Source organism: Charadrius vociferus, unplaced genomic scaffold (genome assembly GCF_000708025.1).
Source record: "Charadrius vociferus isolate BGI_N301 unplaced genomic scaffold, ASM70802v2 scaffold108, whole genome shotgun sequence".
NCBI classification, from domain to species: Eukaryota; Metazoa; Chordata; class Aves; order Charadriiformes; family Charadriidae; genus Charadrius; species Charadrius vociferus.
In genome coordinates this window covers 625,891-641,248 of record NW_009649770.1, presented here as the reverse complement: position 1 = coordinate 641,248, position 15,358 = coordinate 625,891, and the positions used below count along the sequence as shown (strand labels likewise).

General features: G+C 42.3%; 1 protein-coding gene across 1 annotated transcript in view; it reads left to right on the top strand.

Moving 5' to 3' along the window:
• The window catches only part of WWC1 (WW and C2 domain containing 1), a 39,324-nt gene that overhangs the window by 14,080 nt on the left and 9,886 nt on the right, over positions 1-15,358 (top strand). The window contains exons 8-13 of the mRNA XM_009890876.1: positions 3,197-3,439; positions 4,923-5,012; positions 7,376-7,914; positions 12,115-12,223; positions 14,009-14,089; positions 14,974-15,060. Coding sequence (XP_009889178.1) covers positions 3,197-3,439; positions 4,923-5,012; positions 7,376-7,914; positions 12,115-12,223; positions 14,009-14,089; positions 14,974-15,060 — 1,149 coding nt within the window. The remainder of the gene's footprint in view (positions 1-3,196; positions 3,440-4,922; positions 5,013-7,375; positions 7,915-12,114; positions 12,224-14,008; positions 14,090-14,973; positions 15,061-15,358) is intronic.

The window sequence follows — 15,358 nt, the reverse complement described above, 5'->3', positions numbered from 1 at the left end:
ACCATGGCAGAGCTGTCAGGGTACAATTCTGCATGTTCCCTCACGCACCACTAAGTCCTTTTCTTTCGTGACTGGGTGAGACGAGAGCCCTAGAGCAGATAATGTGAAACCTGCAAAAAAGAACACAGGGCAACCACAGTAACAAACCTTTAGCTTAATTGGTTTGGAAGCTGATAATCGGTATCATGACAAAAGAGATGTCAGTACTTCATCTTAACAAGGAGATAGCTACTGCAGCATAAATGTCATCAGAGATGCAACTAAACTATGTTGTACAATTTCAGACGTATAGTAGCAACTCAGTTGTGTAGCACTTGCACTCCGTTCACTGTTTCAGTTCCTTCAACAGTTAAGTTTTCAGCTTGGGTTTCGTGTGACTGGTGGTAACTCTGAGCTTTCAAAAGTATATTTTATAATCTCCCAAGATGGAATATTTCAATGTCAGCAGCATTGCAACAGTAGTGGGTATTTGATTGGTCAGTTTTTAGACCACACCTCCCACTCCCCCCCCCCCCCCAACAACTGAGGCTGATCTGATATAGGATCGTTAATTACTGGTTGTGGATGCACATCTTAATGTATGCTTCTGTGCACATGCATGTAGTCTGAACAATCTCCAAAGAGATAACACACTTTACGTGTTATGCCTGTATCACAGATAAGTAGCAGCTTTCCCCAGTGAAAAAAAAGGCTTGATCTGACAATTAATAAATCATCTACCTACCTTTTCCAGGTAATAAGAAAACAGTTAAGTGAAACTTGATCTTCCTGTTCTGTATTTTGTTCAGTCTTGCAATCTAGTGGCTGTTCAAAAGACTGTGTGACCCGAGCCCAGTATTGCTGGTTTCTTTGCTGTGCAAACCTCACATGGCTCAGCAAGGATATAGTTCAGACTCGGTCAGTCAGTGCTGAAGGGCTGGAGTTTGCAGCCAAATCCCAGACAGTCTGCAAAGCGTTTCTTTTGTAATGATGCTGTTTTATTGGAAAAATAGAATACATAAACCTCTTTTTAACTGAGAAGGAGAAGAAGAATGATCATTTACAAAGGGTAAAGCTTGAGGTTAGTTTAACAAAGCTGTTACTTGGAAAGGCATAGAGAAGAAATTCCAGTGGAAAAGCCATAGCCATGCAAATGTATGCCAAAAGTGATCAGATTAATGCCAACCAATCCTCTTAAACTCATATCCCTTCAAAATGCACAGAGGAATTCTTGGATTATGAATTAATGCCACTGTTAATTCTTCATTGGAGCACAGTGTTTCATTTAATCAGGCACTCAAAAACAAGCTCCTAAGAAGACCTAAAAATAGTTGAGCTGTATATCTATCAATTATGGAACTTTAATTAGAGTAAGCAACCTGCTGTGGGAAATGGGTTTACAGAAAGTGAGGCTTCCCTTCAGAAAGGTGATCTCTGGTCTCTCTCCTGTGATGGAGGAGGCAGGTCAGTCTGTGTGAGCCTAATCCTTCGCAGGCTCTCTCGGGGCTCAAGTTCCTCTTGGCCTCCGGAGCTTGGAAGACAAAGCTTTATTCTTCGAGGCCATTCAGCAGTCATGTAGCTGCTGCTGCCCAGATCTGCATCTTATTACTTACTCCACACACTTTGATTTTGCTAGCTGGCATTCAGCTTGCTCTGTGCCTGCATGTGTGCTGGTTTGCTGGAGGAGGTGTGCACCATCCTGCACGCTTCTGTAGCATCAACCAAATTCTAGAGAGATGAATGCAGATTAGTACCCGCAACTATTTCTTGCGCCCGATTTAAGTCCAGTAATTTTGTCAATGGATCATAAGGCCCTTTTCAAAGGGGGATGAAGGGATTAGACTTTCATTTTACACGTACAGCATTTTACTTCCATTTCTATGTGTTTACTAAACCTGAGAGATTAATCTGAGTTAATCACGTAAAGGGGTATGTATGCCTTGGCTCTCTTGTCTTCAGTCACGTGAATTATTTTTGCAAATATTGTGTCTTATATTGCAATATACTTTTTCTCCTTGTTTGCCTTCTAAGCTTTTGTAATTTCTCTGCCCCAGCCCATTCTGCCCTCCCCATTCCCTACTCCCCACCCAAGTATTTTTGGTTGCATGAGTTCCAGGAATGCAAGTCCTTTCTAACTCGAATTCAACTTTAGCTGTACTAGTGTTTCTCACCAAACTACCATGATCGCCCCATCAGGTCATGAAGAGTTGTAAGTCAACGAGTCCAAAGGAAACAGCTTCCTTTGGGAAGACTGACATTACTGCCCTTGGTTCTGTACCCTGGTCTGCTGCTGGTTTTTCGCTTCCCTCTATATGTTGCATTGCAAATTTGATCATTTGTGGAGCTAACTAATGAGCAGTTCAGATACGTGGGAAATGGGGAATGGGCAGATAGTTGGAGTGAGCAACCTCCTTACCTGCCATGAGCTGTGCTGTCCTCTGCTGTCAATCAAAGCTCTTGCTAAATTTTAGATCTGTATTGCTGTTGTTTTTAGTAATCATCTTCCCATCTGAGACGCTGTGGTATGGTGCTGAGGGATTAGCAACACAGACTTTCACCTGAAATCTGGAATGATGCCGCTAATGAAAATAGACTTTAAATTTCATGCAAATAAGTGGCTTTGGGTTTAGGTAGGATTTTATTGCCTCTTCGACTCTTCACATCCTCAGGTGTACGTTGTGGCAGAAACAGCCTTGCTCTTTAATGTGTCCCAAATGCTTACTGTTGAATCAATAGTTGGATTCTTCCAGTAGCAGCATGCATATGATTAATTTCCTTGTTGTAAATCAAAATTAGTTTCTAAACTTTTGAGTAACCACTGATCTTTATCAGCCTATCTGGATCATATATGGAGAGTATACAGTTCTTTTCCATAAAACTGATGAAAGATTAGATATTTGTTGCATGATACTCTCCACACCAGGTACTGTGAGGTCATTAGCTGTAAGGCATATGAAACACCCTGTACTATATCTGACAGCTCTTTTTGAGATCCAGAATTTCTGTTTTACTATTCCCTGACTGGTGGACACTGCAAGTTAGTTAAAGACGTACAGCACCCTGGTAAGGAGGGCACGAGGGTGAGGGTTGCTGTCCCTGAGCCGAGAGCCGCCTTCAGGGCAGTGGAAGATGTGGTTGGTCGTGGTTCACCTTCATGTGTCTGTGGAGCAGTAGCTCAGACACTCCTCATTGAATAACTGCTTTCTTTCTGCTTCAGAATAGCAAACCTGAAAATACAACTGGCGAAGCTTGACAGCGAGGCCTGGCCCGGCGTGCTGGACTCCGAGCGGGATCGTCTAATATTAATTAATGAGAAGGAGGAGCTCTTAAAAGAAATGCGATTTATTAGCCCCAGAAAGTGGACTCGAGGAGAGGTGGAGAGACTGGAGACGGAGAGAAAGCGCCTAGAGGAAGACCTTCAGGCTGCTAGAGACACTCAGAGCAAAGCTCTAACTGAGAGGTAGGCTACTGGGCGTAGGACAGAGCTCGCCGTGTTGGACGAGAGGTAATCGGGAGCGAGCAGCAGCATCCCCTGGCTGAATGCCCATAGCAGTGTGCCCTCTGATTTCCAAGGAGACTGCTTCTACTTGCAAGGTTTCTGAAATCATCTCCCAGCAGAAATCACCTGCAAGTCTCACTCCCCACGTGGGGAAAGGTTCCTACAAATGGATCCTCTATGAGAATGTAAGGAGTGCTCAAAGTAGCCCGGTACAATGTTAGTGTACTACAATGTTTCTGTATGCAGCCAGCTCCTCGCAGCAGCTTCCACAGTTGCTGTGCAGTCTGGAGCCTGGTAAATGTCAACAGATGGAATTTTAAATTTTAAAAATTTGTTGTTTGTTCTGAGCATCTTTGTATGTGATTCCTATAGGAACTGGTATTTGACAGGGCTGTGGGAGTTGCGTGGAATATCCTGTGAATCTGAACTAGCTGGAAAAAATGCCAACTGTCCTCCCTAATTTTACTTGTGTTGCAGGGGAAGATCTCATGGGAATGTACAGTGAGGATGAATACTGCATTAGGCATTGCCTACAAGCGCTTTGCAGTCTGGATGTATTAATGTGGGTGGCTATGGCAGTGTTATTCTAGCTGCACTCTCTTGAATATATATGGAATAGGCGTGTTGCATTCGCTCTCTCTGTGGCTCTATATTTTCATTTCTTCTACATGCTCAGTGTCCAGACTACACCAGTTTTCTACATAGTCCTTTCATGGTTTTATCACGCTGGAAAAATTGTAGACATCTCGAATGTTTCAGCTGCAGGACTTTTACCAGCCTGAAATATCTGTGTTTCAACAAATGTTTCTGGTCTTAAGAGGAACACTTTCCTTTTGTTTGTGATTTTTAAGAATATGGTCCTATTCTAGTGTGCCAAAGAAACAGCATGTTTCTGGAGAAGCATTTATTGTCTGGAGGCCGGTTAAGTTAGAGAGTGGGCACCCAAGTGTGCATGTTAGTGTGTCAAACCAATTCGGGTGTGAAATAAAACTGAGATGTTGCTGAAGTCCATAATTCATGTAAAGCCATAATGAGATGGTTAATAACTAAATCATGTAAACCTTAGTCATCCGTGGGCCTTACTGAAAGCAAATGAAAGCATTTACACCTTTATTAGCGTGCTAAGTATAAGAACGTAATAGTATATAGCAAGCAAAATCTGCCAGACTTTTTTGAGGCCTGATCTAGAAATGTTAACTTTTATAGTACCAGCTGTAATTATTTTCCCTGTTGTGAATGTTTTCAGGATCGAGTTCCACATCTTAAGAGTACTGACAGTTGGTAAACACCTATGCATCTTGACCAAATTCTGCCCCGTGTTATACTGTGTATTCTTATTAACTTTTGTAGGATTTCATAGAAAAAAAAATGGAGTTTTCCTTTACTCCTCATTTTAAATAGAAGATGCTGCTTTAGCTCATCTTTTTCTTCTGTCTTCTCTCAGATTGAAGTTGAATAGCAAAAGGAATCAGCTGGTCCGAGAACTGGAAGAAACAACACGATTGGTTGCCATGTTGCACACTCAGCTGAAAAGGTACGTAACCTTTTACAGAAGTTGTAGGTGCTTTAACTGCACATGGTGTAACTGCCTTTCTCTGCTAACAATTTCATCTCCCAGCTGAGAGGTCTAAAAGGCCTTTCAGTTATAGTACTGACCTAAGACCCCTGTGTAGTCAGTGGAAAGAGAAGGCTCAAGGATTATACATCCCACTCAGTTTAGACAAGTGCTTTAGAGTGGGATAAATAACCCTGTGGTGGTGCCTCTGTGTAACAACAGAAGGAGTTTCTGCAATCCCTCCTATTTTGGATTAAGGATAGCTGAGAATTTTTTTTAGTAATGTTTGAATTACCGAAGCTCTATATTAATAAAGTATGTTAAAGACAGCTTCACGCTCACACAGCAAGTGCAGTGAATCTTATCAATGCAACTACATGTAATATATGAGTGACATAGTAGTATTTCTCTAAATTAAGTCCAAGTGTGCTGTTGCTTGAAATGTAGACAATGTATTGAGATTTCCCTGAATCTGTTGTGGTATCTAGAAGTATTTCTGCAGTCACAACATGGTCTAGTTGTTCAGGCTGTAGTTTTGGAAGAGCATAGGATTACTGTTTCCAGACAAATGCACGACTGCAGGCGGTAAGGCCAAATCATCATTAGCTAAAACTATGTTTTTGTCTTTTTGACTAGGAAGAGAGTTTGGTGGGGTTTTTGTTTGGTTGAGGTTTTTCCTGTCAGTGTGTACTGAATTTACTCTGTTTGTAGCTTCTGCTCCACTTGGATTCTGTTTCATTTTGTGAAGATGACACCGAAAAGACTGGAAAGAAATCATAGTGCAAGACTGACATGTAAATAAGCCACCACGGAGAATAGCTATCTGTGATGCTCTTATGCAGTGGAAGTGCATCATATTTTCATTTCATCTAGCTGATTAGGGACCTTTTGAGGTGACCAAGAAGCATGTGAAACTAATTTCTTCCTAACTATGTGCCCAGTGTTCTTGGCATGCTCCTTCATAATAATAAGCATTTGTTATTAACCCCATAATGCAAAATGTCTGGCATTCAAAGGTAGGCACAAAATGAAGTTCAGCCCAGTCTGCTGATAGGGAAAAGACTAATTTAAAACCCCTCCCTCTTGATAGTGAAATACCCTGAAAAGCTGTAAATTTATTAGTCCTCGCCAGATCTATATATACTGCCAAAATGCAAAAACATTTATCGTGTTTCAGTTACGTTCCACCCAAAAGCTTTTTTGAACAAATGTGATGCAGTGCACATCTGTCATACAAATGCAGAAGACATTTTGTGCCAAAATTGTACTAAATTCTGCATACTTGCCTTTTCGCATAAGGTCATGGGCATAATTATACGAATGCGGCTTCTGGCTTTTACCCCATAAATAATAAATAAGGGTTTATTAGGCCTATTAACATCCTCACTGTTTTTCAGAGGGGCAACTTAAGCCACTTATACATATGCAGAAATTTTTCAATAGCTAATCCATATCTGAAGTGAGGGTTAAGGATCTTTAAACAGTCAGTAACGAGCAAGGTATTTAATATCTGGAGCAGGAGTGTTGGTTTAAATGGAATTTCTAGGGATGGTATCTGTTGTAGTCGGCACTGGAAGATTTGTTGGGTTTTCTGAGTAGAAAACAGTGTGCTGTAGTGTCTGGGCTTTCTCATCTGAACAGGCTTCTATTCAGCACCTGCTTAAAATTAATTTTGCTGTCAGTTGTTCTGAAACTAGTTCTCTAGGGATAAATAATTTGTGTGAACTGATTTCACAGCCCAGTCCCAACTCTTCCTTGTGCACTCCTGGCACTGGATTCCATGTAGCCATCTTTCACATGGGTGAATCCTGCCAGTTTTCTGGTAACTGCTGGCTGTTGGGATCTCTGAGGGCCAGCTCCAGGCAGCTGTGATACTGCCTTTTGGCTGGGGAGCCAAGATTGAGGCAAATTGAAGAAAATTTCCATACAGACAGTTGGTTGCAATAACTTCATCTTCTTGCTTGGGCCTTGTTGGTTTTTGTGGTTTGCTTTGGAGATTAATGGGAACTACAGATTTTTTTTTTTCCAGACAGATGTGGGAGAACTGTCACTAATTTTAATTAATTTGAAACTATTCGTTAGAGTTGTTTGGGGTAAACAAGGACTCTTATGAGGTTGATATGGTGAGTAGAAAAATGGGTATCAACTATATTTTTATTTAAAAGTAACCCAACTTTTCCACTGGGTAAACTACAGGTCTGGATTGTTGTGGGGACTAATGCATATGGCCTGAGCTAACACAACAATTGTACCACCTGGGCTTAGAGATTTGACGACATTGCGGTGTTTCCCTGAGAAACCAGGAGATACAGTATAACGGTGTTCTGACTTCTTTCCTTCAGTCTCTCCACCAGCATGCTCTCCCTCTCCTCGAGCAGCAGCCCTGGTTCTCTTGCATCTAGCAGAGGATCTCTTGCCACCTCCAGCCAGGACTCGTCTGCCTCAGCCAGTTTCACAGATCTCTATTACGAGCACCTGGAGCAGTTGGAGCAGTTGGACTCGGACTATCAAAACAAGCTTGACTTGCTCTTAGAAGGAGCCACTGGGTTTAGACCGTCAGGCTGTATCACCACTATTCATGAAAATGAAGTAGCAAAAACTCACAAAGCAGATACCACCAGTCGCATACAGGCTCTGAGATCGTTGTCTGGTACTCCAAAATCCATGACATCGCTATCTCCAAGGTCATCTCTCTCTTCTCCATCTCCACCTTGCTCTCCACTGGTGATAGACCCACTCCTAACTGGTGATGCCTTTTCAAGCCATATGGATTTTGATGATGCAGAGATAAGTACAGATCTCTCGGAACTCGCCCTGAACACTGGGAGCGGCAACTGTAGACTGGAAGAGCCTAGAGCAGGAGATAAACATCTAGGTCAAGGTATGGCAACAAACTATTTGCATGCACATGCATGCGTTTATTTTTAATGTAGTTTATAAAGCACTGAGAAGCGAGTATTTCAAAAGCTGTCAGTCATCTTGATATCTTTGTGTTGAAAAGTGTATTCAACTGTGTTCTACCTTGCTTGGGAGAAAGGGCTGGTATTTTAATTTGTATAGAAAAAATACCGCTGATCTGATTAATTTTACAGAAGGCTCTATCTAGGTGTGTTTTTAGTGTGCTTATATGCATGTATACACAAATTACAGGGATTTAATATGCAAGTATAAATGGTTGTGGTGGGATGCATGTAACTATTCAGAATGTTGTCTAGTGTTTGGGGTCTGAAATTGGGAGGCATGTAATACCATAGTGACACAAGCATTTTGGCCAAGCTTTGAAGATGACAGAGAAAGACTTTTAGTTTAATAGTTAACAAATGATAATAAATCCTTCTCCGCCACCTCAGCATACACAACTTCTTGCTCTGCTTCCCAGTAAATCAGTGGCAATGAATTTATTAACCTCAGCTGAGCAGACATGTCAAGGCTGTGCTTGAATTTCTGCTGTTTTGAGGGGGATGGTCTCTTAGCAACAAAAACATATTTAGATTGTGAGCATGATAAAATAAGACGTTTAGAGATAGTAAATGTTCTCATACACACATATGGCTTGTTGGTGGGTGGGAAGGGTTTATCCCTTTCTAGAAAGATGGCTGGGCTGAAGTGGATGGAAAGCAGTAGGCAGCCGTCAGGGCGCTCGTGCTAGGGCCTGTCGGAAGCACTCGCAACTGTAGTTGGGTTAAATCAAATAGAGATGAGTGAAATGACAGCATTTGTTACTGCAGTGAAGAAGAGCTTTAAAGGCAATATAAACTTGCAAGCTCTTGTCATATGAACCAGCCGTGCAGTTTGTTTCTGTTTTTCATAGGATTATGTGAATAAAGGGAGCTAGCACCATGTTATCACTGCCTTCTGCATTAGGAAGGCTAATGCTATTTAAAATACAATAAAAGACGTGTGCGGTTCTTCCCCTTTTGAGTTACCATTTTCCTACAAGCAAAAGGTATTATGCGTTTGAGTAGGAAACAGTAATTATTCTTATTAGAACTGGGTGCTGATTAGTTTTAACCTTTTTAGCTCTTCAAGATTCTGTCAGGGCTGTTAAAGTGAAAGCTCAGGTGTTAAGCAGATTAAGTGATTATTGCTGTTAGCCAGTCAGCAGACAAAATAATCACCATAAGTAGTTTATTTCAGGGCAATAACGAGATGAGATTTTACTCCGCAGGCATTTTGGAGGGGGGGTTCAGTGTAACACCCGAAATGTGGTGACTGGATCTGGGGTGGTCGGTACTTGGTCTCATGGGCAAAGCACGCTCACGTGTTCCTGTAAGTAGAGCTGAATAGTATATATCTGAGGGATTTGCTTTTTGTTTCTGTTAGAACAGAACCCCTGCTACCTTTGAAGCTAAAACAAGGTTTCCTCTCTCACCTGAGTGACACCTGAGTGATGTAAGTCAAACTAATAGCAAAAGCTGGAATCTAGCAGAGTTTGCCATTCTCTGAGGAAATGGCAGGGATGTGAGGACAGTGCATGACATGGATCTCAGGGCCTTGTCATGGTGTGTCCAGGAGAGCCTATGGAAGGGGAAATGGCTGGAAGTGAAGTACTAACTTTTAATTCTTGATATGAGTGGAAAAAAAGGTGGGGAAAAAACCCACAGGAAGTACTATCTGCCTGCTTGGAAATATAGAAGAGTTGAGTCATTTCTGAACTCCTCCATAAACTTTTTTGTGTGATACCTGTTTAGAGACTTAAAACAGAAAATCTAAATTTTATTAGCCACGTGAAAAGTTACAGGTTCAGTGTGTGTGTGTAAGACTTGCTGACCTTCCAAGTCCTTTGCAAAAAAATGTAAGGAAAAGGATGGCTGGGTGATGAATCCTTTTCAGGGAACCTGTTCATCTTTATTTGGGTTTACACTTTAGCATTCTGCTGGACAAAGAGATACCCACTTCATTCCTGGGTTTTGTGCACCCTCTTTATTCGTTCCCCTTGGCTGCAAAGTGCTTGGGTGAAGTGATCAAAAACGAAGACTTTCTGGGTTGAAATGACTAAATGGCATTGGCAATTGAAGGAGAAAGAGGTTGAGCCTGCTGGAGTCTTACCTGTGGTGTCCTTCCTGGTGCAGAAGCCCCACGCGGGGGGATTCAGAGTGGCGTTTGTGGGAGCAGTGTGTAAAACTCAAACAACTTGATCTAGAGAGCCAGCCAGTGGGGAGGAAATGATTTTCATATTAAAACCATGGAATGAGGGGTACAAAGCAGCACTACGGAAAGAAGAGACCTAGCGTGGACCTGCCCGCATACCTCCACCATAGCCCAGTGTAAGCAGAGTGCAGCAGGAGGGAGGAGGGATTAAACTGTGAATGCCAGTATTAAATGGATCCATTGGTTTCAGTTAATGACTGACACATTGTGTTACAGATGCTAACTTTTATTCATGTGGTTTGGCCTACAGGCAAAAGGTCTGGGTATTTATTTTTTTCCTACAGTTCCATGGGAATACCAAGATGAAAAATACCATTCAGTGGTGTTGTCAAAAAATACATGGATAAATGGGCCCAAATTGCACATGTATACTCAATATATTGGTGTTACCTGTAGCACCCTCTACTGTTGATTCTAGAACAAGTCCTTATATTATTCCATAACCCTATGTTGAGTGTGCAGACTTTTTGCGGCAATGTTTTTTCAAAGCTGTTTTCAATTCTTTAAGTGGCTATGGGAGACTGGGGTTAGGGGGAGAACAAGAAAAAAAACAACCAACCAAAAAAAAAAACAACCAACCAAAAAAAAAAACAACCAACCAAAAAAAAAAACAACCAACCAAAAAAAAACCCAAACCAAAACATCAAACAAAACTTGCTTTGTAATAAAGAAAACACGGGTTGGAAACCATATATTGTTTTGGGGGCATGTGCTTTCCTAAGGCTACAGGAAAGAGGGACCACTTCTGAAAGATGAAAGCCCCTTGGAGAGGAGTGTGTTGCTGCACTTCGGCTATGGGGTTACGGCTGCTTCCAGTGTGACAGCCCAGCACCTCCTCACCCTCAGAGCAAGAGCACCAAAGGGGGAGAGCCAAGAGCCCTCGGCAGCCATCTTGGCAAATAGAGTTCTCCAGACTCTTGGCTGAAGCATATCTCTGCAGGAATGGGATGGCTCAAGGGAGAAGGTGCAGAATTTGCAGAAGTTTCCCTGATTTGTAGCACAAGAAATCTAAAGTGAGATAACACCTCTCTGCAAAACTCCTTGCTTCAACTTCCTTGGTTTCTCTTCCCTGACTCCTTCTCCCTGCATTCCAGCATATACTTTAAATCCTATAATCTCTCTTGTTCTCCACGTTTAGCTAGTTAACCTGGTCTGTCTGGACCTATCTTCTGTCCTGTGTACACTAACCTTTTGGGTTTAGGGGTAGGTGGGTCATGTTTTTTTGCTGTTCCTCCTCCTTGAAGCTAAACTTGGTATAAGCTCTCCAGATGGGATATACTCCTAAGCACAATCCATGCTTGGTCAGTAGCGTTCGCCCAGCCGGTGCTCTTTGGGTAGCTAGGACCAGAAGGCCTACTGCCTGCTTAAGGGGGACTTGCAGTAAGAGCTCTTTTATTGGTTCGTATTTATAACTTCACTAGAATTCAGAAGTTCTGCTTCTTCTGCACATTGCCCATCTTGTCATGGGTACCTCCCTGCCTTTCCAGTGCTTTGAAAGCCTCTCCTTGTGTTGCCTGCGAGGACCTGCACCCACGGAGGGGCTGGGGGTAGCCAGTTGTCACGCACTCAGCACAACTGGTGTGCAACCTCAGCCTGTGGGTACACCACTGCAGGACCCACGTATTAAACGGGCATTGAGTGTGCAACGAAGCGCTGCTCTCACCTCTACCACGTAGGCTGTTCCTCTGGTTGTCCAGGGTCTTTTTGTTTTCCAGGGCAGCTGGGCATGTTCCTGCAGCACTAACTTTGCGGTGGCTGTTGAGCACAGCCCACCCTACTTGTGTCCTCTCTGTCATCAGAAGCGTGCCATTGTTTAACAGTACTTGGGTGGGGAAAAAAATGCAATTTAGGGGGAGGATAAGAAAGAAAGCTGCTCCTGATCATTTTCATTAACACTTGTTTTTGATTTCCCTCTGTGCTTCTCTGATAGGTATAAATACAGCTGGCGGGACGGCACTGAAGGTGGCGTGTGTGTCAGCTGCAGTGTCTGATGAATCTGTTGCTGGAGATAGCGGGGTATATGAGGCGTCTGTACAAAGGTAGACATCAGATCTCTCTCTAGGAAGAAGCCAATGATTCAGCTTTACACACAGGAGTCATCTGTAATAATGCCGGTTATGATCTTTTTTTGTAATTTGGTGGCCAAAGTTCTCAATCTCAGATTTGTTAATACTTCTGAAAAAATCATAAGCAGGCTGAATTTGACCCATGTTTCCCATAATATAAGTAGCTGAAAGCAAGCTCACGGAGAACTGTTTGAACAGTTGGTCTGTTCGTGAAGGTGCCGGTAAGCTGTGACTGCTACCTTGATGGGGGTGGCAGAGCCATCTGGCAGTTGTGAAGTTCCCCTCCTGTCAGTCAGCTGTTCTGGTGTCAATGACAGCCCTCAGTCAACGCCAGAGGACTTTGGGATGTTTAAGGGAGACAGCAGAAGCACCTTGAACTGCCTCATGGATGTCTGTGCTGCGATGCAGTTCCCGAGTGCTTGGACCCAGCACTTGATTTCTGCAGAACTTCTCCCCCTAAGTGCAGAGCTTAGAGCCGGAGCTGGGCATCACTGCTCTCGCTGGGTTTCTGGGCCTCCCTTACTGCTTGCTAAAGCTATCTGGGGTGGTTTGACAAAAAGTTCACTGGAAGGTACTGGTCTTATTGATACCTGGTTTGGCTGCATCTAACCTGGGTTTTCCTTCTGTTTTTATTGGCGTTGAGATGAATTATGGGGTCATTTGTAACAAGACATGACTGTGGAGGTGGAAAATTATTAATCTCGTATTCCCCCCATTCATTCCTTTATTCATTATCTTCATTAATTCTCTAGATAAATGAGTAATTTTTTATGTTTACAGCACCACTCACTTTGACAAGAATGTGCAGTGCTTTCTGTAAGGTCGACCTCATGGGCCCAAGCCAGGCAGTCAGACAGTGGGGTGTCTTACGGTCCCTGTGTCCCCTCAAGGGGACAGGGAGCCCTGTGGAGAGGGGAGGAGGGATAATGTGTGACGATTACAGAAGGCGTCCCATGCACACTCGCAGATCTGATGATTAGAGTTCCTTGGGTTGTTGACTTAACAACCTTCATAATGGCTACAGCATCATTTTGATGTCTATAATAAATGGCGAGGGTAGGATGAGCAATATGTTTGTCCTCCATAGCTGAAATGTAGTGAAATACAAGAGTGCTAAGTAATACGGAAAATACCTAGAAGAATGCTAATCCTGTTTTAATGTGCTCCAGTGTAGCCTCTGAGTCAATTAGACAATGAATGTAGTTTTGGGGACTTTCAGTGCATAGAGCTTTGGAGGAGGAGTACGTTGGAAGGAAAATGCTGCAGGTAGGTGTTTCAAGGAAAACCAGTCAGTGTACTCTGTCACTTTTAATGTGCTTAGGGAAGTTTGATTTCTTAAAGAAACAAAGGAATAACTTAAATCAAATCAAACTTGAGAATTTTTGCTGTCATGATGCAGAACAGGATTGCAGTTGTTAAGTTTTATTTCTGTTGCTGGGCAGTCAGCTGTCTTTACTAAAATCCAGTCCAGGGAACCCTTTAAAAATCTCCCAGTGCCTTATTTTTGCACAGTCTTTTGTGTGGCTTTTTTTTGGCAGTGAAGGGGAAAGGCATATGACTTTCTGCTGATAAGCACTGTAATACATACCTCTAAGGATGATTGCACTTACTTCTTAAATGGGCTTTCTTTTAGCTGCTAATTTTACAAAATCCATATATCCAACCCCTGAATGGAAGGGAAAAGATCTTGTATCACCTAAATGCTAGCACTTCAATAACAGGGAAATCAAATCCTTAATTGTCTTTGATTTCTTTCAGACCATGTGTGTCAGAAGTGATGGTGTTTGACAGTGATGATACAGAAGCAGTTGGGACAGCTAAAGTGCAAATTGCAATGAGGTAAGCACTACACATTTTATTGGATTTTCCTTCAAATGAAAACAATGATATATGGGATTTAAAAGAAAGTGCCTTCTGGTTTTTTACCCTGTTTATGCTGTCCTATTAGAATTACACTCGACTCTAGGAGGTCCTTGGCCCAGCTGTCGTCTTTCATCTCAGTGGAAATCGACTGGTGACAGTGTGATATGAGGGTGCAAACCAGCAGCGGGAGTGCTGACAGTGCTGGGCTGGAGAAAGCCTTTTGCTGGCTTGTGGTCTCCATTAGTGTGCAGCTTGTGGGGGAAAAACTGCTGAGAGTAAATGGCAGTTGTAATCATTGCCCACACCTGAATCCCACAAGTAGTGGGTCAGGCATGGGAAGGTAGGGACAGGGCCATCTTCCTTAAATGACTTAGTGGAAGATTATTTATGATTTGAGGAAAAATAAGTAGTGCAAAACTCTCTTGTCATGGCCATCAATGGTAAAAGAATGACTACCCATAACATCTTCACTGTTGTCCTTCAGGTATTTCTACTTGCAACTTTTCTATATTACAGTCATTATATGAAGTCTTTCAAAAGGTTTTCCTTACACTACAGCAATTTAACTAGACCTCAGGAAGAGCAATGTGTGTTAAGTCAAATCTATAGCCCCTTGTGTATGAATTCCAAAGTTCTGGACTGTTCTAAATTCCAGATGTTCTGGTAGCCAAACTTCATGTAATATGAAACTGGTTTTGGTTTAAACTATAGGTAAGCCAGTATCCCATTATAGTTTTGTCTTGCTTGTAAATTTTTTGTTGTTTGTTTGTGTTAATGAAACAAGTGGAATACTCACTCATTCATGGAGTCCAAGGCAGACTTCTCTAATAATAATGCTTTTTTGTATCTTTCCAATGCAGATATGATGACAAAAATAAACAATTTGCGATACTGGTCATCCAGCTGAGTAATGTTCCAGCACTGCTGTTACAACAAGATCAAAAAGTGTAAGTGGGTGAAATAAACAAGCTTGAAGTATTTGTATGAGATTCCAGTGGAAATTAAACAGATGTTGGATTCTGAGTTTTCACACTTTCTGAAATGCTTCCATACTTTGTCACGTGTAGCAACATTTATGAACCTATAAGCCTACAAACTGAAATAAAATGCATTTTTTTTCCTCAAAGGTCTGTATTTGCTAGGAAAATACTTGCCTGGAATTAGCATTAGCCAGCAAGGCTCTTAACTGTAGCAGTGCCCAGAGCAACTCCATTGAGTGGAGAGGGGATGTTTGTTCTGCCACGG